Source organism: Ictalurus punctatus, chromosome 21 (assembly GCF_001660625.3).
Source record: "Ictalurus punctatus breed USDA103 chromosome 21, Coco_2.0, whole genome shotgun sequence".
In the NCBI taxonomy this organism is placed as follows: Eukaryota; Metazoa; Chordata; class Actinopteri; order Siluriformes; family Ictaluridae; genus Ictalurus; species Ictalurus punctatus.
In genome coordinates this window covers 20,525,282-20,551,601 of record NC_030436.2, presented here as the reverse complement: position 1 = coordinate 20,551,601, position 26,320 = coordinate 20,525,282, and the positions used below count along the sequence as shown (strand labels likewise).

General features: G+C 41.9%; 1 protein-coding gene across 1 annotated transcript; it reads left to right on the top strand.

The window, feature by feature from the left end:
* Positions 1 to 3,990: 3,990 nt before the first annotated feature.
* LOC108261437 (myosin heavy chain, fast skeletal muscle) lies at positions 3,991 to 15,597 on the top strand. Its single transcript, XM_053674098.1, has 41 exons — positions 3,991 to 4,014; positions 4,151 to 4,210; positions 4,624 to 4,836; positions 4,939 to 5,082; positions 5,177 to 5,333; positions 5,434 to 5,461; positions 5,568 to 5,679; positions 6,206 to 6,298; positions 6,400 to 6,463; positions 6,962 to 7,060; positions 7,158 to 7,261; positions 7,352 to 7,490; positions 7,588 to 7,706; positions 7,795 to 7,944; positions 8,026 to 8,196; positions 8,293 to 8,599; positions 8,764 to 8,834; positions 9,349 to 9,436; positions 9,553 to 9,670; positions 9,808 to 9,931; positions 10,153 to 10,289; positions 10,382 to 10,637; positions 10,726 to 10,968; positions 11,054 to 11,230; positions 11,320 to 11,465; positions 11,557 to 11,647; positions 11,734 to 12,123; positions 12,218 to 12,344; positions 12,421 to 12,539; positions 12,653 to 12,849; positions 12,945 to 13,128; positions 13,219 to 13,384; positions 13,468 to 13,592; positions 13,677 to 13,985; positions 14,076 to 14,279; positions 14,377 to 14,502; positions 14,586 to 14,756; positions 14,840 to 14,944; positions 15,028 to 15,123; positions 15,230 to 15,361; positions 15,490 to 15,597. Exons 3-41 carry the CDS (start codon positions 4,636 to 4,638, stop codon positions 15,502 to 15,504), a joined length of 5,805 nt encoding a protein of 1,934 aa, XP_053530073.1. The 5' UTR covers positions 3,991 to 4,014; positions 4,151 to 4,210; positions 4,624 to 4,635; the 3' UTR covers positions 15,505 to 15,597.
* The last annotated feature ends 10,723 nt before the right edge of the window (positions 15,598 to 26,320 follow it).

The window sequence follows — 26,320 nt, the reverse complement described above, 5'->3', positions numbered from 1 at the left end:
CACTGACTTTGAGTCTTTTTGTGAAAATAAATAGCACAGAAGCAACACTGAAAAGCCAGGTTAGGGAATGACACTTTAACCCGTATACAATGAAAATTATTAGACAATTGCCGTCTTTCACATATCACTCAAAGTATGAACCACCTACATTCACACAGATAGTTATAGGAGTTTACAACTGGAGAACATTTTCATACCTTTCAGAAAATTAATACAACTTTAGTTAAGCGAAATTAAGTCTGAGTCAATGAACTCCAGATAAGAAATGGTACAAAATGCACAAGTACTCAAGCTTCAGTCATATCTGCACACCCCATTTAACTACAAGCACATCAACTGAGAATATTAATTGTATGCACACTTGCAAAATGTGAAGATGTCTTACAGCACCTGGAGAGGCGTCACTGCAGCAAATTTTCCAGTGAACACTTGTATGCTTTAAACACCTTGACTTGGCGATATTTTCCAACTCTTTCTTACGAAAACATTCTAGATCTGTCAGATTGTGAGGGAATCTCCTGTGCACCGTCCGCTTCAGGTCACCCCAAAGATTTTTGTTGGATTCAGGTCTGGGCTCTGTCGTTCAAAAACACTGATTTTCTTTTAGTTAAGCCATTCCTTTGTATATTTGGATGTGTGCTTTGGGTCACTGTCGTACTGAAAGGTGAAATTCCTTTTCATCTTCAACTCATCAGCAGACACCTGAAGGTTCAGCACTAAAATCGACTGGTATTTGTAGCCATTCATGATTCCCTCACCTTGATAAAAGCCCCAGTTCTAGCTGAAAAAGCAGTACTAAAGTATAATGCTGATACCACCATGCTTCATCATGACGGGGTTCTTTTGGTGCTTTTGTACCACCAAATAAACCTTTTGGAATTATGGAATTATTATAACTGATGGAATTGGTCTAATCAGACCAGAACACATTTTGCCACATGGTTGTGTGTGACTTAGTTGAGCTTGGATGTTTTTGTGAGAAACAACATGAAGACAGTAAACAGTACTTGTCAGATGTTCCTGCAGCTCCTGTAATGTTGCCACTGAATGTTTTGGAATTTTTTTCATGCCCTCTCCTGATTCCTTTCGACATGTGAAACCTTGTAAAGACTTTGTCAGCTCTACGCAAACCATGCCTTCAGCAATCAGATGAAACCACAAAGATGTCAAGAAAAAAGACCAGAAATGGCTGATCTTTATTTGGGGTTAATCAGAATAAGTTCATTGATGACCGCTGTTTGATAATTACCTATGAATATGAGATTGAATGTGATTGGCTCATTCTGAACACAACCACAATTATAAAAGGGTGTGCAAACTTATGCAACTGGGTTATTATAAGTTTTTTATTTTTCCTATTTTTCCCTAAAATGTTTATGGTTGTTTTTTCATGTAGTTTCACACTGAGGGTGGGAAAAAGTTCTGACATGATTTATCTTTTTTTACATGATTTTTTTTTTTTTTTTTACATCAAAAAAACGTGCCATTTTAACATTGGTGTATAGACTTTTTATATCCACTCTAAGTCAAAAATAAGAAGCAGGTTCTTTCTTTCTTTTTGGTTAAATGTGTTGCTTCACAAATAATAGCTTACAAGTCATTTGATTACTTTAATCCAAGTCTCCTTAAGATAGTATTCACTTTATGGCAATATGTAATGGCATATTACCATAAAGAGGCGTTGTCCTGCTCTGGATGGCCGCATATGTTGCTCCAAAATGTGTACATATCTTTCTGCATTAATGCTGCCTTCACAGATGTGTAAATTACCCATGCCATGGGCACTGACAAGCCTCCATACTATGACAGACGCTGGCTTTTGGACCTGACACTGATAACAGCTTGGATGGTCCTTTTCCTTTTTGGCCCGGAGAACACGACGGCTGTTTTGTCCAGGAAATATGTGAACTGTCGACTCATCAGACCACAAAACATGATTCCACTGTGCTACTGTCCATCTCAGAATAGACCGAGCCCAGAGAAGTGGGCGGAGCTTCTGGACAGTGTTGACGTACGACTTCTGCTTTGCATAGTAAAGCCTTAACATGCATCTGTGGCTGCAGCGCCAAATGGTGTCGACTGACAAAGGTTTACCAAAGTATTCCTGAGCCCACGTCAGGATATCCATTACAGTCTCATGACGGTTTTTAAGACGGTGACGTCTGAGGGATCGGAGATCACGCGCATTCACAAGTGGTTTTCCGCCTTGCCCTGTACGCACCAAGATTTGACCAGATTCCTTGAATCTTTTAATTATATTGTGCACTGTAGAAGGTGAAACGCCCAAAATACTACTGATTTATCTCTGGGGAATGTTCTTCTCAAAGTGTTGGATTATTCACTGACGCATCTGTTGGCAGATCGGCGAGCCTCGACCCATCCTTGATCCTGAAGGACCTTTTTTGGAGGCTCCTTATATACTATGATTAGACGATTGCCTCAGCTGTTTCACATCACCTTCTTATTTCAACTTGTCACATAGCAAACACTGTCATAAATTGCTGCTGTCTCAATGTTGCATGCATCAATTTCAAAATAAACGTTTGTCTTCAAAAAACTATGCAGTTGACTAGGTCAAACATCAAATACCTTGTCTTTATAAGTTTTTTGTTGTTTAAATACAAGTCAAAGTACAAATCACGCCTCTTTGTTTTTATTAGCATTTTCCCGTACTGGCACAACTTCTTCAGAACCAGGGTTGTACCATCTTAACCATTTTAAGTACAAATAAAAAATAGTACTTAAAGTAAATAAGCATTTTTACATTATTATATGAGTGAAATGAGCAAGGAGACTTACTTCCAAGATGACTGCAACTGGGAACTCGTGTAGCTCAACTAAACGTATTTATACTGCAATCTGAAGTGCATAAATGTGTGAGGCCCACACCAGACCACAAGCTGGTTTCTATATTTGTATTTATTCCTTATAAGAACCTTCTGCTTGTAATATTCAGTTTCAGTATTTCATTTTATGAATCCAACTAATCACTTTGAAATTTCACTGCCTTGTAAGCAATTGCCAAAGCATATTATCTTTCTTTGGAAAAGAACGTTATGACCAGCCACTGGTAATTAATCTTAGACTAAAATTTGCCTCATTTTAATTTGATACTCTGCTGGCACTAAAGAGCACTAAATAGTATATTCTGAAATCTTATCCAAGTCATGCCTCGGCATCAAAAGAGGTTTGTCAAAATAATAATAATAATAATAATAATAATAATAATAATAATAATAATAATAACAATAATAATAACACTAATAATTATTATTATTGTTATTATTATTATTATTATTATTATTATTATTATTAACACTTGTTGAAACGGGGGTTATGCTAAAGGTAACTAGCTTTTTTGTTTTTTAGTTAACAAACATTTATTCACATTTTTGCATTAACGTTTAAATCACAAACCCTAACTAGGAAATCCTGCCACACAATTCCAGGTGATGTGGGTCAGAGTTTTCAAACTCTTCACTGTTAGATGAAATGGGATTATCTGTATTTTTAAAAAAACTCAAAATATACCACTGTATATTCTTTATAAAAAACCATAAAACCCACTATTTTAAAATTAATATACATTTAATTTTTACAGGATATTCAATGCAAACAGCAATCCAAAAATTATCAGAAAAATACTCAGAAAAAGAAAAATTTATAAGAAAGGAGACAGGTTTAAGTGTAAATATCTATGTTCATTTTAATGTTTAAATTGATAATGCATTGCACTAGAAAATTTCTGTTATCTGTACTCGCACAAAGAAATGACCAGTTTTTAATATAATAAAGAAACGGTATATTTTGAAAGAATCCGTGTAAGAAACAACAGCATTTACAATTGTATGACACCAAGGCGTGTCCTAAATAGTGTGACATAAAGCAAAAATACACTGCATCCACTAATGCTACATGGACATATATAGCTATACAATTCTGCTGAGTGAACGGTAATGCTGCTATAAAACAGGCTCCCCCAAGGACTGAAGGAACCTCAAGCACCCTGCCAAGGTGAGGAAATCTCCACTGCAGTGCTGATGTCTCATGTGCTTGAGAATTATCTTTGTATACTGTTTGATTTGTAAAAATGTTGCATTTCATCAATGTGTTTACACTGTCTAAACTGATATTTACTCCTTTTTTTCAGTGTTTACAATCTGCCAGCCAATCTACCATCTGCCAATTTCTCCTATTGACCCCAAACAAGGTACAGTTCTAAACATCGAAATGGTAAAACAAATGATTGATGTGTATTTATTTACTGTGTATTTTGTCAGGCCGTGTAAAAAAAAAAACAAGGAAATTTCTTTTAAGAGAATAGAATGTATTGTGGGAGGAGGGGATATGTGCTAAAGTGTTGTGAAGAAATACAGACATTCAAACAGTAAGGTTGATGTCAGTATTAATCAGTGATTTGAGCTCACTGGAAATTTGTGATGAGGGTGAGACAGATGTACTGTGGAAATGAGTCTACTGAAATAGCAAATGAAAAATTGAAGTTAAGCTCATGATCCCTACATGAACTTGATGAATTTATCCCTTCATGATTTCTAAAACACAGACAACTACATGGCTTCATCCAAAGTAAAAAAGGTATGTTTATATAATTTGACTCCACAGTAACCTGCCACCATGGGAGATGGCGAGATGGAATGCTTCGGCCCGGCGGCCATCTACCTCCGGAAGCCGGACAAGGAGAGGATTGAGGCTCAGAACAGACCTTTTGATGCCAAAACTGCAGTGTATGTGACTGATGCAGCCGAGATGTACGTCAAGGGTACACTGAAGAGTAAAGAGGGTGGCAAAGCCACCGTTGAAACTCTGGACAAAAAAGTAAGTGACAAGATAACTGACGCATCTAGAAGTGGCAGGATCCTAGTATATTTCCCTACAGAACCAACCATTATAATGTGTTTTATCACTGTTATTTTATAGACGGTCACAGTTAAGGAAGATGAAGTCTTTCCCATGAATCCCCCAAAGTATGACAAAATTGAGGACATGGCCATGATGACCCACCTCAATGAACCTACCGTGCTGTATAACCTCAAAGAGCGTTACGCAGCATGGATGATCTACGTAAGTTTAACAAAGAATTACTCAATTATGAAAGAGAAATAGAAGAGTGTGCAGTGACACAAACTAATGAAAATTTACTCTGACTCTCCTTCAGACCTACTCAGGGTTGTTCTGCGTCACTGTGAACCCCTACAAGTGGCTCCCAGTGTACGACGCTGTCGTTGTGTCTGGATACAGAGGCAAAAAGAGGATTGAAGCCCCACCTCACATCTTCTCCATCTCTGATAACGCCTATCAGTTCATGCTCACTGGTATGATATTCCTCATATTTCTAACTGTAACTATTTGTCACTGTATAAATAGTTGTATGCATTATACAAAATGTATAATGAATTCTAATTACTCTTTTAGATCGTGAGAACCAGTCAGTCCTGATTACGTAAGTTAAAACTCTTAAATGAAAATTCTGAAAAAAATGACACATAAAGATACATTCCTAGATGCTCTTGTATTGAAAAGTAATTTACAGTCTGTTCTGCCCCCAGTGGAGAATCTGGTGCAGGAAAGACTGTGAACACAAAACGTGTCATTCAGTACTTTGCAATGGTTGGCATGACTACACAGAAGAAGGCAGAGGCTACTCCTGGAAAAATGCAGGTAAGCGAACAATTATTACTGATATACAGTACTGTGCAAAAGTCTCAGACACCCCTTTTTTTTTAGTAAAAACGTTGCTATAGATTTTTTATTTTATGACTTCTACATTATCGAGTCAGTACAAAAACATTTTATATTTCCAAACATTAGTTTTCCTGCACAAAATTAAATGTAATATAATAATGTTTGTATGTCAGTAAAGAAACCAGCGTATTAAGTGGTAAGAGACACTTTTCAGACAAAAACATAATGAAGGCTGCTGGATTTTGCTGCAAAAATAAGAAGTATGTGTGACAGTTAAAGTCTCCAGAAGAACCGTGGCTGGCTCTGCAAGACGCTCAGAAAAACTTACCAGTTAATTTCCTTATAAAACTGCACAAATTCTACCTAAGACTCCTTTTTTTAAGCAAAGGGTCGTCACACCAAATATTGTTCCATTTATTACTGTTATATATACACATATATGTATATATAAATAAAAATCAGAAGTCAGAATCCTCAATTAAATACCTGCCATCATCACTAGGGTTCACTGGAAGATCAAATTGTTGCAGCCAACCCCCTGCTGGAGGCTTATGGTAATGCCAAGACTGTGAGAAATGACAACTCCTCTCGTTTTGTAAGTTCACACATACTGAATGTATAAATCACAGATTGTGTACGCAGCCATGTGACTAAAATATATATCAAATAAATACAATATATATTTTTCATTTACAGGGTAAATTCATCAGAATTCACTTTGGCCAAACTGGCAAGCTGGCCTCAGCTGATATTGAAACCTGTAAGTATTAACAACTATGAAGATTCCTGAATATCATGGAATATTCATTTAAAATCTTTTAGATGTTCAAAAAGAGAATGAACTAAAAAAGAAAAGAGAGAGAAAGTGGTATTTTACTACTATCTGAAAAGTGATTATGGTAATTCATTCTACTAACTAATGGAGAAGCTATAATTACAAGGTGATAAAGGCAAACGGCACCAAAGGCCCACTGATAACTTACTGGCTTAGCGCTTATATATATTCTAAAACTTCCAGTTGTGAATATAAAAATACGAAGCTACATTAATACAAATGATGAAAAACTCCAGTCAGTAATGCAGGAAAAAGAAATAACAGTCCAATCACTGACAGTTCATAATTCTGAACACAGAGCATAAAGGTGCAAGCACACCTGGAAAAACTGTTCAAAGACATTTATCTGATTACTGATCAGATTTAAGAATATTATAAAATAAACATGAGACAGTGCTTAACAAAATCAATTCTTGCCAACAGACCTGCTGGAAAAGTCCAGAGTCACCTTCCAGCTGTCTGCTGAGAGAAGCTACCACATTTTCTACCAGCTCATGACGGGACACAAACCAGAGCTGCTTGGTAGGAATTCTCATGAGCTGTAATGTTGCCAAAATCCTGTTACATTAGTTTAAGGAACAAATTTGTATGAATACCAACTATTTGTATCCTTATACAGAGGCACTGCTCATCACCACCAACCCCTACGACTACCCTATGATCAGCCAGGGTGAAATCACAGTCAAGAGCATCGATGATGTTGAGGAGTTCGTTGCCACAGATGTGCGAAAATTGATTTGCTCTAATTTCACAAAAGAAATGTGTGTGTAAATTATAAAGATACACGACTAATCTCTCCTTCTCATCACACAGACGGCCATTGACATCCTCGGCTTCAACGCTGATGAGAAAATTAGCATATACAAGCTGACCGGTGCTGTGATGCATCATGGAAACATGAAGTTCAAGCAGAAGCAGAGGGAGGAGCAGGCTGAGCCTGATGGCACTGAGGGTACAAATAAAATCACAAGACTTATTTAGTCTGTCAAAATATAAATGATAATATATATCAAATTCTTGATTTTTATTACAACTTTTTTTCATTTCAGTTGCTGATAAAATCGCCTACCTTCTGGGCCTGAACTCAGCTGACATGCTGAAAGCTTTGTGCTACCCCAGAGTCAAGGTCGGAAATGAGTTTGTGACCAAAGGCCAGACTGTACCTCAGGTAATGTCTGTGAGAATGAAGCTTTGTTTGTATAGAAAGCACAAATTACAGGACAATACTCAATAAAGCTAACTTTTACATTATTCAGGTGAACAATGCTGTCAGTGCCCTCTGCAAATCCATCTATGAGAAAATGTTCTTGTGGATGGTCATCCGAATTAATGAGATGCTGGACACAAAGCAACAAAGACAGTTCTTCATTGGTGTGCTGGACATCGCTGGATTTGAGATCTTTGATGTAAATATTTGTTTTTCTCCATGAAGAGTGTTCCACTGGTTTAAACAATAATTTGGAAATGTCTAATATATTGATCTACAGTTCAACAGCTTGGAGCAGCTCTGCATTAACTTCACAAATGAGAAACTGCAACAGTTTTTCAACCACCACATGTTCGTGCTGGAACAAGAGGAGTACAAGAAAGAAGGTATTGTGTGGGAGTTCATTGACTTCGGTATGGACTTGGCTGCCTGCATTGAGCTCATTGAGAAGGTAAAGTGTTTCAATGAAGCACAGTTTAAACAAATTGCTAACTATCCAACCTGTCTTCCTTGTCATTTGACTAATAAAAATTAATATTACCAACAGCCAATGGGCATCTTCTCCATCCTTGAAGAGGAGTGCATGTTCCCCAAGGCTACAGACACGTCATTCAAGAACAAGCTTCATGACCAGCATCTTGGGAAATGCAACGCCTTCCAGAAGCCAAAGCCCGCCAAAGGCAAAGCTGAGGCCCACTTCTCCCTGGTGCACTACGCCGGCACTGTGGACTACAACATTTCTGGCTGGTTGGACAAGAACAAGGATCCACTGAATGACTCTGTTGTGCAGCTGTACCAGAAGTCAGCAAACAAACTGTTGTGCCTCCTGTACGCAGCCCATGCTTCTGCTGATGGTAAGATTAACATCGATAAGGTTAATAATTTTCACTATACAAGCACAGAATAAGCTGATAATCAGACTTTTCACTTTCAGTAATTAAGATGTTTCTGGACTGAGAAAGTAAGAGTATAATAAAATAAGGAAAACAATAACCGACTAATTTGTATTTGTCAACAGCTGATAGTGGTGGTGGAAAGAAAGGCAAGAAGAAGGGTGGTTCCTTCCAGACTGTGTCTGCTCTGTTCAGGGTGAGAACAATTTAACAGAAACTATGTTAACATAAAAGGTTGAGTGAATGGATTCCACATTTTACATACATTTTAGTCTCAGCAACAGGATGAAATACATGACATTTACTGTAAAAACTAACATAACAGATGCAAGAGTCCTATCAGAATGTAAATAACAGTAAACATCAGTTTCACATCATACCAGAGTTTACAATTCCTCTGTTTGTGTTTTTAAGAATCCCTTAAAATATTAAAAATATTATTTAGATTCCTGTCTGAGCTCCACCCATCCTCACAATTCCTTTTGATGTTTGAAAATCTGTAACATTAAACTTGTTTCCCGACCGTGTGTTTTGTATCCACATGTAGTTCAGCATTCTTGCTCAGAATTTATGCAAAGATTAAAATTATTGAAAGTATACTAGTTTACCTCAGTTTCCTCTACTCTAGTTTAGCTGTGTACAGGCTATTATTATTATTATTATTATTATTATTATTATTATTGCTAAACTGCTGAATGTAAAACTCACAGGAGAACTTGGGTAAGCTGATGACCAACTTGAGGAGCACTCACCCTCACTTTGTGCGTTGCTTGATTCCAAATGAGTCCAAGACTCCAGGTGGGTATTCTTATTTTCTTACATTTTTACTAGTAAATACACAACAACGTACCTATGAATGTCTTTGACTGTAAGAGTTTTTGCTAAATATTGTACCCCTACACTGTACACACTAGGTCTGATGGAGAACTTCCTGGTCATCCACCAGTTGAGGTGTAATGGTGTGCTGGAGGGTATCAGAATCTGCAGAAAGGGATTCCCAAGCAGAATCCTCTATGCTGACTTCAAACAGAGGTAATCTGTATTACAAATATAATTTACAGTAATGGAAGAACACCTGAAAATACCCTTTGCTTCTACACATGGGTTGTGGGCCAAGAAATGAAAATGTGGGTACATTATGTATTCTGAAATACATGTTTCTATTTCAGATACAAAGTCTTGAATGCCAGTGTCATCCCAGAGGGACAGTTCATTGACAACAAAAAAGCTTCAGAGAAACTCTTAGGCTCTATCGATGTAGATCATACGCAGTACATGTTTGGACACACCAAGGTGTGTAGTTTTGTTAGAACAAAAGTATTAATGTTGGTACTGAAAAGTTTCATTTCCTGTAAAATGCAACTCAAGAGAGCAGCCACCATTTAAATTCTACAATACCCAGTACTAATTATAACACAGGTCATTATGTATTTCTATTGCTGTATTTCTATTGCTGTATTTTCTTAGGTAAAGACTCAGATCATCATTTTTTTCCAATCTTCCCAAACCTGCAGGTGTTCTTCAAAGCCGGTCTGCTGGGTACCCTTGAGGAGATGCGAGATGAGAAATTGGCATCACTAGTGACCATGACTCAGGCTTTGTGCCGTGGCTACCTCATGAGGAGGGAGTTTGTCAAGATGATGGAGAGGAGGTATATTTAGATGAACAAAGCATTAAACCTAAGTACAAAACAAAAATAAACATAGGTAGGTGCATACTGACTGTGTTCATCTTAAATTCCAGAGAATCCATCTATTCCATCCAATACAACATCCGCTCATTCATGAATGTGAAACACTGGCCATGGATGAAGCTGTACTTCAAGATCAAGCCTCTTCTCAAGTCTGCAGAGACTGAGAAGGAAATGGCTGCCATGAAGGAGAACTTTGAGAAAATGAAGGAGGACTTGGCAAAGGCACTGGCCAAGAAGAAAGAGCTTGAGGAGAAGATGGTGTCTCTGGTACAGGAGAAAAATGACCTGCAACTCCAAGTATCAGCTGTGAGTATTTTAAACAGAGTTGGAAAATTTCACTGGAATTTGGATAACCTCAATAATCTTTAACAAAAAAAAAAAAATCATCATACAGGAAACTGAGAACCTTGCTGATGCTGAGGAAAGGTGTGAGGGGCTCATCAAGAGCAAGATCCAGCTCGAGGCCAAGCTCAAAGACACAACTGAGAGACTGGAGGATGAGGAGGAAATCAATGCTGAGCTGACTGCCAAGAAGAGGAAACTGGAGGATGAGTGCTCTGAGTTGAAGAAGGATATTGATGACCTGGAGCTCACGTTGGCCAAAGTGGAAAAGGAGAAACATGCCACTGAGAACAAGGTTGAAATTAATTAAATGAACATATTGTACTTTTATCATAAGAACTTAAACAGACAACTTAACATTATTTAATGCTCTTTCACAGGTCAAGAACCTCACTGAGGAGATGGCCTCTCAGGATGAGAGCATTGCCAAGCTCACTAAGGAGAAGAAAGCCCTCCAAGAGGCACACCAGCAGACTCTGGATGATCTCCAGGCAGAGGAAGACAAAGTCAACACTCTGACCAAATCAAAGACCAAGCTTGAGCAACAAGTGGATGATGTAAGACTTTAGTATTCTATTTTTAATTAAATATTTCATAAATGTGTTATAGATTATCAGTTGAAACTCTAACACGCTCACATACACAGCTTGAGGGTTCTCTGGAACAAGAGAAGAAACTCCGTATGGACCTTGAGAGAGCCAAGAGGAAGCTTGAAGGTGACCTGAAACTGGCTCAAGAGTCCATAATGGACCTGGAGAATGACAAGCAGCAGTCTGATGAAAAGATCAAGAAGTGAGTGAGTGTAAAAGAAATTATATGTACTAGAAAGAAATATATAACTCTTGATAACATCATGTTTGTTTTTCTTGTTTCAACAAAACAGGAAGGACTTTGAAATAAGTCAACTTCTGAGCAAGATTGAAGATGAACAGTCACTGGGAGCTCAACTTCAGAAGAAGATCAAAGAACTCCAGGTAAAAATGAGTTCTGAAACAGGTTGACAGTAAGCTCTGCAAGCAAGGCCATTCATTCAGACAAATCAAACTTTTTTCCACCTTAGGCTCGCATTGAAGAGCTGGAGGAGGAAATTGAGGCTGAGCGCGCAGCTCGTGCTAAAGTTGAGAAGCAGAGAGCGGATCTCTCCAGGGAACTTGAGGAGATCAGTGAGAGGCTCGAGGAAGCTGGAGGTGCCACTGCTGCTCAGATCGAGATGAACAAGAAGCGTGAGGCCGAGTTCCAGAAACTGCGCCGTGATCTGGAGGAGTCCACTCTGCAGCATGAAGCCACAGCTGCTGCACTCCGCAAGAAACAAGCTGACAGCGTTGCTGAGCTTGGAGAGCAGATCGACAACCTTCAGCGTGTCAAACAGAAGCTGGAGAAGGAAAAGAGTGAATACAAAATGGAGATAGATGACCTCTCCAGTAACATGGAGGCTGTTGCCAAAGCAAAGGTATCAAATTGGAGTTTCACTTCCAGTAGCTGACTTATTAGCTGAAGAATACTGAAATAAATTACTATGAAACTTTTTTCCTATTATGCTTTAGGGTAACCTAGAAAAAATGTGCCGCACCCTTGAGGACCAACTGAGTGAACTCAAGACCAAGAGCGATGAGAATGTCCGCCAACTGAATGACGTTAACACACAGAAAGCACGACTTCAGACTGAAAATGGTGAGTATTTCAACTTAATATATAATCAAAATATTGATGTCTATCACAAAGCTAACGCCACTGTTGTTGGTGACAGGTGAACTTGGCCGGCAACTGGAAGAGAAAGATGCACTTGTGTCCCAGCTTACAAGAGGAAAACAAGCTTACACTCAGCAGATTGAAGAACTCAAGAGAGTCACCGAGGAGGAAGTGAAGGTAAATAATGAAACTAATTAAACAAATCTGTCCAGTCCATTAATGTACATGTGGTAGTGTGCTTAAAACAATCTGTATGAATGAGTGAACTGAAAATAAAAACTTATCTTTAGGCCAAGAACGCTCTGGCCCATGCCGTCCAATCAGCCAGACATGACTGCGATCTGCTCAGAGAGCAGTTTGAGGAAGAGCAGGAGGCCAAGGCTGAGCTTCAGCGTGCGATGTCCAAGGCCAACAGTGAGGTGGCTCAGTGGAGAACCAAATATGAGACTGATGCTATTCAGCGTACCGAGGAGCTTGAGGAGGCCAAGTAAATTCATACCACAGTTAAAAACAGTTGTGTCTAAACAAATAATACTCATCATGGCCAAATATACAACATATTGCTGATTCACCCCCCTATAGGAAAAAGCTTGCTCAGCGTCTACAAGAGGCAGAGGAATCCATTGAAGCTGTGAACTCCAAGTGTGCTTCTCTGGAGAAGACCAAGCAGAGACTGCAAGGTGAAGTGGAGGACCTCATGATTGACGTTGAGAGAGCCAATGCCGTGGCTGCTAATCTTGACAAGAAGCAGAGGAACTTTGACAAGGTGAACATCTGTTACTTGACCAAAAATACACAAGTTATTAAACTGGTACAAGCATAAAGTTTACATGATCCTATTTAATGTGACATTTAGGTCTTGGCAGAATGGAAACAGAAGTATGAGGAAGGCCAGGCTGAACTGGAGGGGGCTCAGAAAGAGGCTCGCGCTCTCAGCACTGAGCTCTTTAAGATGAAGAATTCATATGAGGAAGCTCTTGACCACCTGGAGACTCTGAAAAGGGAGAACAAAAATCTCCAGCGTATGTTAAACAAAAATTCACATGTAAAATAGTAGTACCCTTAAAATGAAAGCAAACTAACAGAAATTCTCTCGCTTCTGCAGAGGAGATCTCTGACCTGACTGAACAGATTGGTGAGACTGGAAAGACCATCCATGAGCTGGAGAAGGCAAAGAAGACAGTGGAAACTGAGAAATCAGAAATCCAGACTGCTCTTGAAGAAGCTGAGGTAACGATGCATAACTGCAAAAAGCAAAAATGAAATAAAACTGGATCTACATTATATTGTTCAACATTCAACATATTTCCTAAGGGTACACTTGAACATGAAGAGTCCAAGATCCTTCGTGTCCAGCTTGAGCTCAACCAGGTTAAGAGTGAGATTGACAGGAAACTGGCTGAGAAGGATGAGGAGATGGAGCAGATCAAGAGAAACAGCCAGAGGGTGATTGAGTCCATGCAGACTACTCTGGACTCTGAAGTTAGGAGCAGGAATGATGCTTTGAGGGTCAAGAAGAAGATGGAGGGAGATCTCAATGAGATGGAGATTCAGCTGAGCCATGCCAACCGCCAGGCTGCTGAGGCACAGAAACAGCTCAGAAATGTCCAAGGACAGCTCAAGGTCTGCCTGGAGTTTTTTTTATTCACAACTTAAGTTTACAATTCTTTAATATGACAGTTCTAGTTAAAGTAATATCCACTTTCACATCAGGATGCACAACTGCACCTTGATGAAGCTGTCAGAGGTCAGGAAGACATGAAAGAACAGGTTGCTATGGTGGAGCGCAGGAATAACCTGATGCTGGCAGAGATTGAGGAACTTAGAGCTGCACTGGAGCAGACAGAGAGAGGCCGCAAAGTGGCTGAACAGGAGCTGGTTGATGCCAGTGAGCGTGTGGGGCTGCTGCACTCTCAGGTGGGATCTACTAGCTGTTCCGATATTGCTCTTTGCTGTTTCTTTGATATTTTGTGACAAAAACCACCTAATGTCATCTTGTTACCCTTTTTGACAGAATACCAGCCTGATCAACACCAAGAAGAAGCTTGAGGCTGATCTGGTGCAGGTCCAAGGTGAGGTGGATGACACCATCCAGGAGGCCAGAAATGCTGAAGAGAAGGCGAAGAAGGCTATCACAGATGTGAGTGTTTCACTTAATAGAAACAATAACACTGTGATTACAGTTAACCTGAAAACTAAATTCATGACATGGTCAAACACTAGGCTGCCATGATGGCAGAGGAGCTGAAGAAAGAGCAGGACACCAGTGCTCACCTTGAGAGAATGAAGAAGAACCTTGAAGTTACAGTCAAAGATCTGCAACACCGTCTGGATGAGGCTGAGAATCTTGCCATGAAGGGTGGAAAGAAGCAGCTCCAGAAACTGGAATCTAGGGTATATTGCAATCCTTAAACATGGGGTACAACTAGCAAATCATTTTATTAGAAGGTTTTCTACAAATGAAATGTCTGCTCTAGGTGCGTGAACTGGAGAGTGAGGTCGAAGCTGAGCAGAGACGTGGCGCTGAAGCCGTTAAAGGAGTCCGCAAGTATGAGAGGAGAGTGAAGGAGCTCACCTACCAGGTACAAAATATATTTGGCAATATAAAGCATATATGAAGCACAATTTAAACAAGCAAAACCTTAATAACCACCGATCTTTACAGACTGAGGAGGACAAGAAGAATGTGAGCAGACTGCAGGATCTGGTGGACAAACTGCAGCTGAAAGTGAAGGCCTACAAGAGGCAGGCTGAGGAAGCTGTAAGTAACCTACACTGATCATTCATGTAGTGCATAACAATGACAAACATGCCGGTATTTTACTTAATTAAACAACACTAAATTGGATATTGCTTGCCAATCACAGGAGGAGCAGGCCAACACTCACCTGTCCAGGTACAGGAAAGTGCAGCATGAGATGGAGGAAGCTCAGGAGCGTGCTGACATTGCTGAGTCCCAGGTCAACAAGCTGAGAGCCAAGAGCAGAGATGCTGGAAAGGTGAGGCAATGTCATCTTTAAAAAAAATATCTTTATAATTTCTAACATGTTCTTTTATTTAGAAAAAAAAACGTCCTTTAACGGCTTAAACGATTTCCTCTAATTGTCTTCATTTATACTTTCCAAAGGGCAAAGAAGAATGAGGAGCAGACCAACCAGACACCAACAAGCAATCATAAAATATGACTGACTTGTGAGGTCTTAAATTTTGTATCAAATAAATCATGTAACTGTAACACTGACTTTTAGTCTTTTTGTGAAAATAAATAGCACAGAAGCAACACTGAAAAGCCAGGTTAGGGAATGACACTTTAACGATGGTTACGTGTGTAACTGCCATTCTATTTCATTTCTACTGACCGCGAGAGGTGGGAAGAGGCAGGCACGTGTACATGCAGGTCAAGTGTTTGTATCAACAAAATCACCTGTGACTTGGGTGACATGTGCCATATGCCCTGGTACTAAACGCACATTCACCCCAGAAACGATCTCTTGGCAATCTTTTCACAAATCTTCAGAGTGACTGCCAAGCTCTGGTGGTCATCCGAAAGTCATAGAACCACGGTTACATACGTAACCATCATTCCATTTCATTTCTACTGACTGCCAGAGGTGGTGCCATCAGCACCTGGATGAGTAATACCAACAAGGTCACGAGGAAGTTCTACGTGCCCCTTAACAACAGCTGTGAAGCAAGGGAAAAAAATGCCTGTAGTCACTGGTTTGTGCAAGATCACATTCACCCTATAAAATCTTGCAAATGTGCAGGTTGATGCCCATGACGCAGCTGCACAAATATCTGAAAGAGGGACCCCTCATAGGGCTGCCCATGAAGTAGACACACTCCTGGTTGAGTGATTTCGAACCTGAGGGGGGGATCCGGAGACCCCTGCCCTTATAGGCATAAACGATAGCATCACCAATCCATTTTGACAAACGCTGCTTGGACAAAGCCTGACCTCACCTATGCCCCATATGGCAGACAAACATTGAATCTGACTGCTGGAATTCAGCAGTTGTTCGGATATAACACTTTAGTGCTCACACTGGGCACAACAGGCTCGCACTTGACCCCTGCTCATCCTCCTGAGTTGGGGGCTCAAAAGCTGACAGACTGAGGGGCTTGTTCATATAAGACGAACAAAAGGTCTTTGGGAGAAATGAAGGGTTAGGCCATAAGAACTCCAGTGTAGGCACACTTGGCTTACTGATAAGGCGTGCAACTTACCTACTCATCTAGCCGATGCCATGCCTAAGAGGAAAGCTGTTTTCATAGACAGCCACCTCAATTCTGACCTTTCTAGAGGTTCAAATGGAGGCTGACACAGTGCCTCTAATACGAGAGGCAAGTCCCAAGAGGATACTGGGTTTCGTCAAGGAGGTCTCACTCGTTGAGCACCTTTAAGAAAGCGGGTCACAAGGGTGTGGGACCAAATCGTTACGCCATCTACTCTATTATGCATGGCTGAGATGGCAGATATGTATAGCTTGATTGTCGAGACTGCAAGGTCTCCATGAAGATGGGACTGGAGAAAGCTGAGGATTACCGGTATGAAACAGCGTGTTGGTTCCTGATTTTGTGCTTGGCACCACTCAGAAAAGAGCTTCCATCTGTTAGTGTACAATGCATTGGTGGAAGGTGCATGGGAGCTGTGGATGGTCTGTACAACTGATGGATCACACAGCCTTAATAATGGCTCTGGCCCTTCAGAAGCCAGACCAAAGTTGCAGCTGGGATGGGTTTGGGTGCCAGATTCGACCCTCCAGCTGTGAGAGGAGATCCTTCCTCAGAGGGAGGCACCAAGGCTCCCTGTACAATAATCTGTGTAATATTGGGAACCATACCATCCCTGGCCATTTGGAGGCTTGCCCATTGTAGCACCTTGCCCTTGAGGATCCTGTCTAGGGAGGGCAGTATCTACGGTAGTGGAGGGAAAGCATACAGCAGTTGATTTGTCCACGCATGGGCCATTGCATCTTGGCCCAAGGGGCTTGTTGGTTCACCCAGTGAAAACCAAAGGGGATAGTGTGTTGTTGACAGTGAGGCGAAAAGGCCCACCTCTGCCCTGCCATATTTGTTCCTACCAGCACTGGAAGGAAATGTTTGATGGTGAACCACACTGCCAGTAGCTCCAACACATTTATGTGTTGTTCCCGCTGCCATGGACTCCACTGCCCTCTGACTGCCCTGCACTGCCATACAGCTCCCGAGCATGCCAGGGAAGCATCTGTGGTCACTACTTCTCTGCAAAAAGGTCTGGCCCCTAAGGGAACCCCCTGGGTAAAATACGCTCTTCTCCTCCATGGGCGTAGGCACTTTAGGCAACTGGCAGTGACTCTGACCAGCTTGTGCCTGTGTTGAGTGCGATGCAAGCCAAGGTCGTTCAGCCAGATCTGGAGAGGGCGTAATGACAGAAGGCCCAAAAGGACCACCAATGAGGCTGCTGTGAGCATACCTAGCAGTCTCAGAAATGCTTTGAGGACCAGAGCCCTGCCTCTTCCGAAGTGACTGATGGGCTGGAGGATGTTGTTGACTCGCCGTTGAGAGGGGTTAGCCATCATCAACCGTGAGTCCAACTGGATGCCAATAAACAGATTTCGCTGACTGGGCATCAGAGAGCTCGTTCCATAATTCACTGTAAGGCCTAGCTTGGTAACATGGGAGACCAGCAATGCTGATTCTCTGAGGGCATCTACCCTTGACTGGGAACAGATCAACCAGTGAGATCCCGACCGGGAGCACACAAAACTGGTAAGCCCTTCCCTCGAATGCGAAACAGAGGAATTGCCTGTGCTGGGGTGCGATTGGAATGTGAAAATATGCGTCTTTCAGGTTGATGGTTGTTAACCAATCGTTCTGCCTGATGCCTTGCAGCATGTCCACTGTACGTAGCACGTGGAACTTGAAAGCCTTGAGGTGTGCTCAGAGGTCTTAAATCCAGTATGTGGTGAAATCCGCCATCTTTCTTTCAATAATAAAATAAGTGGAATAGAATCCACTGTTCTGTAAAGCAGGGGTTCCCAATCTTTTCCAGTGCAAGGCCCCCCAAGTGGCATTAACATTTGACCGAGGTCCCCTTTTGCAAGATGTCTTTAAAACACATAATATATACAGACTTCTGAATATATCTCCCCCTTTTTTTATTTATTAATAATTACATCTTACATCTTTACATTAAATTACATTAGGAATTGATTGTGTGTGTGTGTGGTTATCTGAGAGTGAAAAAGAGAAAACATACTAGTGGGAGGGATGGGCTTGGTGGCTCCGACCAAACTGTCTAATTGCTTAATGGTCTTTGTCTAGCGGGGTGTTCAAAACACAGACTAACAAACTGTTGTCTGGTCTGTGGTTGTCTGGTCTGTGTAACCTGTAGGCTGTTCCAGGGCTTGCTGTGCAGCCGGGCCGAACAGTTCCCCAGGAATAACTGGGAGAGAGTGGAGGGCTCTCCTGCAGGGTTCCAAAAGTGTAGACTGGGCCAGCCATATTTGTCGTCGGGTGAGGGTTAATGAAGACATTATCCTCCCCATCTCCCTGGTTATATAGGCGAATGCCTACAAAGAGGCGTCACTCAGGCTCTGGGCAGAAGAGTCAACCTCTGAAGCCTGCAATGTCTGGGACAGGGCCAGCATAAGGTGTGACATGTGTCATAGCTTCTAACAATGAAATCATCTGTCAATTGGCACTGTGGCCGGGGGCAGCGTGCATCGGGCTGAAGTGTTTCATCAGGTGATAGCACAAGGGCAGCAACAGTTGGCTCTATATTGGGCATGCGGTCAAGGCAATGGTTGGATGCATCCTGCATATTAGCTAGTGCTCTACAGTTTGTCGGTAGGTGAGAGAAATGTCTGGGGACTGCTCAGCACCTCTGCAGCTCCTCGATATATGAAGCTGAAGGTGGGACACAGATCTGCGGACTGAGAGGTCTTCCTGAAAAAAGTGCTCTGAAGAGTCACCTGGACAGGTGCTGCATCTAATGCCAGACATGCCAAGGCCATTTTTACCACAGGGCTAACTGAGGTCTGACTAGTCTCCAAGTCCTTCAGTGTACTGTGGCTCGTCCCCTGCGAATTGGGATGAAATGAATGGGAGCTCTCATGTGCCCCCTCCTCAGCATAACCTCCCCCGATAACTAGGCTGTCTGAGGCCCCGGTGGAGAGTGCATCCTTCTCCTGGGTGTCAAAGCCTGGTGACAGTATTGGAGGCAGCACCATGGGAGGAGACTGTAGTGCAGCTGCAGCAGGACCACTAGCAGGCTGTGCACTGGGTGGTTGCAGATTAAGGAGGAGAGACTTAATCTCCGCAAGCTCAGAAGCCAAGGTGTCTACGTTCTGGGCTAGGGGGTCTACCTCGCTGCGTTTCACCTTACCAGGGGCCCGGCGCGAATCTCTCTTATGGCGCTTATGAGAGCTGGGAGACTTGGCCTGTGTAGGATGCGGTTGAGTGTCCAACCTGCCCTCTAGCTGGGCCAGTCTGGCTGCTCGTGCTGCAAAGCTCATGGAGCTGCAATTCATGCATGCCATCTCAGTCAATCCCTCTCTTAAGTGGTCAACCCCTAGGCAAGAGGGACATCTCTCATGGACATCCTCTAGTTCCATAGGGGCTAGGCAATCAATACATGTCATAAACATGGATACCAGCAGTAATTATAGATGGTCCTATATATACATACATATATATACACTTTTAGGATGTGCAGTCACAAAGTATACCGTTATTACGCATAATCGATGTGGTGGCGCTTCTGGTTAGGAGACGTTTATGCAACGTTTAGGGAAGGAGTCTCCAGTGTCGGCGTTTTGTAATAGTCAAAGATTTCTGGGTTCTCTGCAAAATGACAAGCTGCGTGTTTGTCAACATACCTTTGGTGAATAAACAACCTCCAATCACAAGGTATGTGAGAAAATGGTCTGAGGAGACCAGTGAGGACTGGTAGACTGTTTTGAGTCTACAGACTGGGAAATGAACAGAGCATGGTTCGCATGGAGAGGACATCGACAGTCTCACTCACTGTCTAATGGACTACATTAATTTCTATGTGGAGAACACTGTGCCTAAGAAGGTTCAGTGTTTTTCCAACAACAAACCCTGGGTGACTCCAGAGCTCAAAGCTTTGTTAAAGGAAAAAAAAGAGACTGTTTGGATTGGGGGACAAAGATGAGCTGAGGAGGGTTCAAAAACAGCTCAGAGGGGAGATAAGGAAAGGAAAATACAGCTACAGAAAAAAGTTTGAGGAGCGCCTTCAACAGAACAACATGAGGGAGGTCTGGAGGGGACTGAAAACAATTTCAGGTCAGAACAAAGACAATGGGAGGGTCCTTGTATCCGGCAAATATAAGGTGGCAGCCTGTTGCAGCAGCTCTGCTGTTTTTCGGCTAAGTTTAGTATACTTCCCTTGTTTTTTCTGCTTTCTTCGTGTTTTTTTCTAGACTAATCCTTGGCGATGCCTTTGCAGATATGGATACGCAATTGTGGACATTAGCAATATTTATTTTTCTGTTTGTTGGACTGTACTGCTCCACACTAGGAGACCCATTCAGCCACGGCTCTATTGTTTACACTAGGGAGCAGCTGTTAGCACTGAGCAACACCAGGATACTTCCTACAGAAAGACCGGTGATCCCCGAGGAAATTAGCAGAAGCAGAAGGGGAAGCAGAGCTGGACTTAAACGCCGGGAGAGAAAAAACGGTACAAACCATTCAGTCCGTCCGTTATTATGGGGAATGTGAGATCTCTCTCCAGTAAGATGGAAGAGCTAACGTCACTAACTAGGCTGCAGAGGAGTACCAGGAGTGTAGCATCATGTGCTTCATGGAGACGTGGTTGAACAATCTCAATATGGATTCACTGGTTACAATGAATGGATTTCAACTTGTCAGAGCGGACAGGAACGCAAACGAGAGCGGCAAGAGGAAGGGTGGAGGAATAGCGATGTATGTTAATAAGAGATGGTGTAACCCTGGGCATATCAGAGTTAAAGAGCAGCAGTGCACTAAGGATATTGAGTTGCTAGCGGTTAGCATGCAGCCTTATTACCTGCCGAGGGAGCTCTTGCACGTCATCACGATAACTGTCTACACCCCCCCCCTTGGCAGATGCTACAGCGAAATGTGAGGTACTTCACACTGTTGTGTCACATCTGCAGAGACCGCACCCACAGTCTCCCCTTCTCATCTCCAGAGACTTTAATCATGCTTCCCTTTCCTCAACTCTCCCCAGCTTCACACAGTATGTTAAATGCCAAACTAGGGGCAATAAAACATTGGATCTGCTGTATGCAAACACAAAAGATGCATACAGTTCTTCACCCCTTCCCCCGCTTGGCCACTCAGATCACAACCTGGTCCATCTGCTGTCTGTCTACATACCTTTGGTGAATAAACAACCTCCAATCACAGGGTATGTGACAAAATGGTCTGAGGAGACCAGTGAGGCACTAAGAGACTGTTTTGACTCTACAGACTGGGAAATGCTCTGTAGTTCACATGGAGAGGACACTGACTGTCTCACTCACTGTGTAACGGACTACATTAATTTCTGTGTGGAGAACACCGTGCCTAAGAAGAAGATTCAGTGTTTTTCCAACAACAAACCCTGGGTGACTCCAGAGCTCAAAGCTCTGTTACAGGAAAAAAAGAGACTGTTCGGATAAGGGGCAAAGAAGGGCTGAGGAGGGTTCAAAAACAGCTCAGAGGAGAGATAAGGAAAGGAAAAGATAGCTACAGAAAAAAGTTGGAGGAGCGCCTTCAACTCCAGGCATGGGGCTTGAGGATGCCATTATTTATCTGATGCACAGATCACTTCTACACCTGGAGAATACAGGGAGCATTGTGAGGATCTTGTTTTTTTTATTTTTCCAGTGCTTTCAACACAATTCAGCCATCACTACATAGGGGGAAGCTGTTGGGAGCTGGAGTTGACCGCCCTGGCTGCATGGATCACCAACTATCTCACTGACAGACCACAGTAAGTGAGGCTCCAGGACTGTATGTCTGATGTGGTGGTCAGTAGCACGGGAGCACCGCAGGGTACAATGCTTGCTCCATTTCTCTTCACCCTGTACACAGCAGACTTCAGGCAGAACACTAACAGCTGCCACATGCAGAAGTTCTCTGATGATATGGTCATTGTTGGACGAGTATCAGAGGAGAACAATCAGGAATTCTGGGAGGTCATCGCTGACTTGTCAACTGGTGTGAATTAAACCACCTCTGTCTCAACACTACCCAGTCTACGACTTTTTGAACACCATGACTTTGCGTAGTATTGAGTGTTATCACCATACCAAGCAGTTGTACCATGTTCCTGGTATTGATTCATGGTTTTTGATCTAGTTTCTTGTTACTCATTCTCGATTCTTGCCTTGCCTTGTTTATGCCTGTTTGTTGATTGCCTGACCCATTGCCTGTTAATTCAACCATGCTATTGTCTCACGATTTGCATTTATCTGCTTGCCTCTCTCTAATAAACTCTTATCTGCATTTGCATCTGTCCTAACCTTCATTACGTGGAATATGTGACAGAACACTACGCCTCACCATGGATGCAGCAGGAAGAAGGAGGAAACATCAAGGCAAGTTCATGTCCGAGGTCGATGAGACAACCTCGTAAGCCACGTTCCTGTCCGAGGTCGACGAGGCGACCTCCCTAGCCACGTTCCCGTCCGAGGTCGACGAGGCGACCTCCCTAGCCACGTTCCCGTCCGAGGTCGACAAGGCGACCTCCCAAGCCATGTTCCTGTCCGAGGTAGACGGGGCGAACTCCCATGCCACGTACCTGTCTGAGGTCGAAGAGACAACTTCTCAAGCCAGGTTCCTGTTCGAGGTCGAAGAGACAGGATCCCAAGATACGTTTCTGTCCGAGATCGACGATGTGACCTTCTACGCCAAGTTCCAGTCTTAGATCGACTATGTGACCTTCCACGCCAAGTTCCAGTCTGAGATCGACAATGTGACCTTCCACGCCAAGTTCCAGTCTGAGATCGACGATGTGACCTTCCACACCAAGTTCCAGTCTGAGATCGACGATGTGATCTTCCACACCAAGTTCCAGTCTGAGATCGATGTCACGACCAACCAAGTTATGCTCACTCCAGAGTTGGTCAACACGACCAACCAAGATCTCCTCACGCCTGAAGCCAACGTCACGACCAACCAGGTTCTGCTCACACCTGAAGCCGACGTCATGAACAACCAAGTTCTGCTCACACCTGAGTCTGCTGACACGACCAACCCAGTTCTAACCTATCACAGTAAACCAGTGACTACATTTCCCATCCTGCACTGTGGCCTACAAACATGGCTGCCATGGACTACACTTCACACACGTTCACCTTCTCCAGAAGTCTAATCACACACACCTGGTGCCAATCTCACACTCACTCACTCCACGCATTAAGAGACTTTTTGAACACCATGACTTTGCGTAGTATTGAGTGTTATCACCATACTAAGCGGTTGTACCTTATTCCTCGTATTGATTCATGGTTTTTGATATAGATTCTTGTTACTCGTTCTCGATTCTTACCTTGCCTTGTTTATGCCTGTTTGTTGATTGCCTGACCCATTGCCTGTTATTTAAACCACGCTATTGTCTTACGGTTTGGATTCATCTGCCTTTTCATTCTGTCTAATAAACTCTTATCTGCATTTGCATCAGTCCTAACCTTCATTACGTGGAATACGTGACACTTACTCCGTGCGATTTGCCCAAATATAAAATGGATATCAATGGTTAAAATAACAGGTTTTTGTGATATAAAAAAAATTAAACCAAGATAAATCATGTCAGAATTTTTTCCAAAGTGAAAACAATCAGACTCCTTTTTTTTTTTAGGGGAAAAAAGGAAAAATCTAAAAACATACAATAACCTGGTTGCATAAGTGTGCACACCCCTAAACTAATACTTTGTTGAAGCACATCTTGATTTTATTACACCATTCAGTCTTTTGGGGTAACAGTCCATCAGTGTGGCACATCTTGACTTGGCGATATTTTCCAACTCTTTCTTACGAAAACATTCTAGATCCGTCAGATTGTAAGGGAATCTCCTGTGCACCATCCAGTTCAAGTCACCCCACAGATTTTTGTTGGATTCAGGTCTAAGCTCTGGCTCCAAAAACACTGATTTTCTTTTAGATAAGCCATTCCTTTGTATATTTGGATGTGTGCTTTGGGTTACTGTCATACTGAAAGGTGAAATTCCTTTTCATCATCAGCGTACTAGCAGACACCTGAAGGTTCAGCACTAAAATCGACTGGTATTTGTGGCCATTCATGATTCCCTCCACCTTAAAACGCCCCAGGTCTCACTGAAGAAAAGTAGTACTAAAGCATAACGCTGCTGCCACCACCATGCTTCATCATGGGGATGGGGTTCTTTTGGTGCTTTTTTTTTGTTGCACCAAATAAACCTTTTGGAATTATGGAATTATTATAACTGATGGAATTGGTCTCATCAGACCATAACACATTTTGCCACATGGTTGTGTGTGACTTAGTTGAGCTTGGATGTTTTTGTGAGAAACAACATGAAGATAGTAAACAGTACTTGTCAAATGTTCCTGAAGGTCCTGTAATGTTGCCATTGTTCCATGGTACACTGAATGTTTTGGAATTTTTTTTTATGCCCCTCTCCCGATTCCTTTCAACACATGAGACCCTGTAAAGACTTTGTCAGCTCTATGCAAACCACACCTTCAGCAATCAGATGAAACCAAGATGTCAAGAAAAAAGACCAGAAACAGCTGATCTTTATTTGGGGTTAATCAGAATAATTTCATTGATGACCGCTGTATGATAATTACTTTTGAACATGAGACTGAATGTGATTGGCTCATTCTGAACACAGGAACAATTACAAAAGGGTGTGCAAACTTATGCAACTCGGTTATTAAAGGTTTTTTTATTTTTCCTATTATTCCCTAAAATGTTTCTGGTTGTTTTTCAGATGGTGTAGTTTCACACTGAGGGTGGGAAAAAGTTCTGACATGATTTATCTTTTTTACATGATTTTTTTTACATCACAGAAACCTGACATTTTAACATTGGTCTATAGACTTTTTATATCCAGTGTAAGTCAAAAATAAGAAGCAAGTTCTTTCTTTCAGCTTGGATGGTCCTCTTCCTCTTTGGCCTGAAGAACACGACGGATGTTTCATCTAGAAAATATTTTAAATGTCGACTCGTCGGACCACAAAGTAGTAGGCATAGTAAAGCCTTAACATGCATCTGTGGATGCAGCGAAGAATGGTGTCGACTGACAAAGGTTTACCAAAGTTTCCCTGAGCCCATGTCAGGATATCCATTACAGACTCATGACGGTATTTAAGACGGTGACATCTGATGGATCGGAGATCACATGCGTTCCGCCTTGCCCTGTACGCACCGAGATTTGACCAGAATCCTTGAATCTTTTAATTATATTGTGCACTGTAGAAGGTGAAACACCCAAAATACTACTGATTTATCTCTGGGGAATGTTCTTCTCAAAGTGTTGGATTATTCACTGACGCATCTGTTGGCAGATCGGCGAGCCTCGACCCATCCTTGATCTTGAAGGACCTTTTTTGGAGGTTCCTTATACACTATGATTAGAGGATTGCCTCACCTGTTTCACATCACCTTCTTATTTCAACTTGTCACATAGCAAACATTGTCGTAAACTGCCGCTGTCCCAAATTTTAGGAAAATGTTGCATGCATCAATTTAAAAATAAACGTTTATCTTCAAAAAACTATGCAGGTGACTAGGTCAAACATCAAATACCATGTCTTTATATGTTTATTTTTGTTGTTTAAATACAAGTCAAAGTACAAATCATTCCTCTTTGTTTTTATTAGCATTTTCCCGTACTGGCACAACTTCTTCAGAACCAGGGTTGTACCATCTTAACCATTTTAAGTACAAATTAAAAATAGTACTTAAAGTAAATAAGCATTTTTACATTATTATATGA

What these genes read in the sequence shown, in the direction of transcription:
- LOC108261437 (XM_053674098.1), top strand. Translation starts at nt 4,636, where the DNA reads ATGGGAGATGGCGAGATGGAATGCTTCGGCCCGGCGGCCATCTACCTC. An exon ending in AACCAGTCAGTCCTGATTAC is followed by an intron (nt 5,462 to 5,567) that starts GTAAGTTAAAAC and finishes TTCTGCCCCCAG; the next exon opens with TGGAGAATCTGGTGCAGGAA. An exon ending in CTGCTCTTGAAGAAGCTGAG is followed by an intron (nt 13,593 to 13,676) that starts GTAACGATGCAT and finishes ATATTTCCTAAG; the next exon opens with GGTACACTTGAACATGAAGA.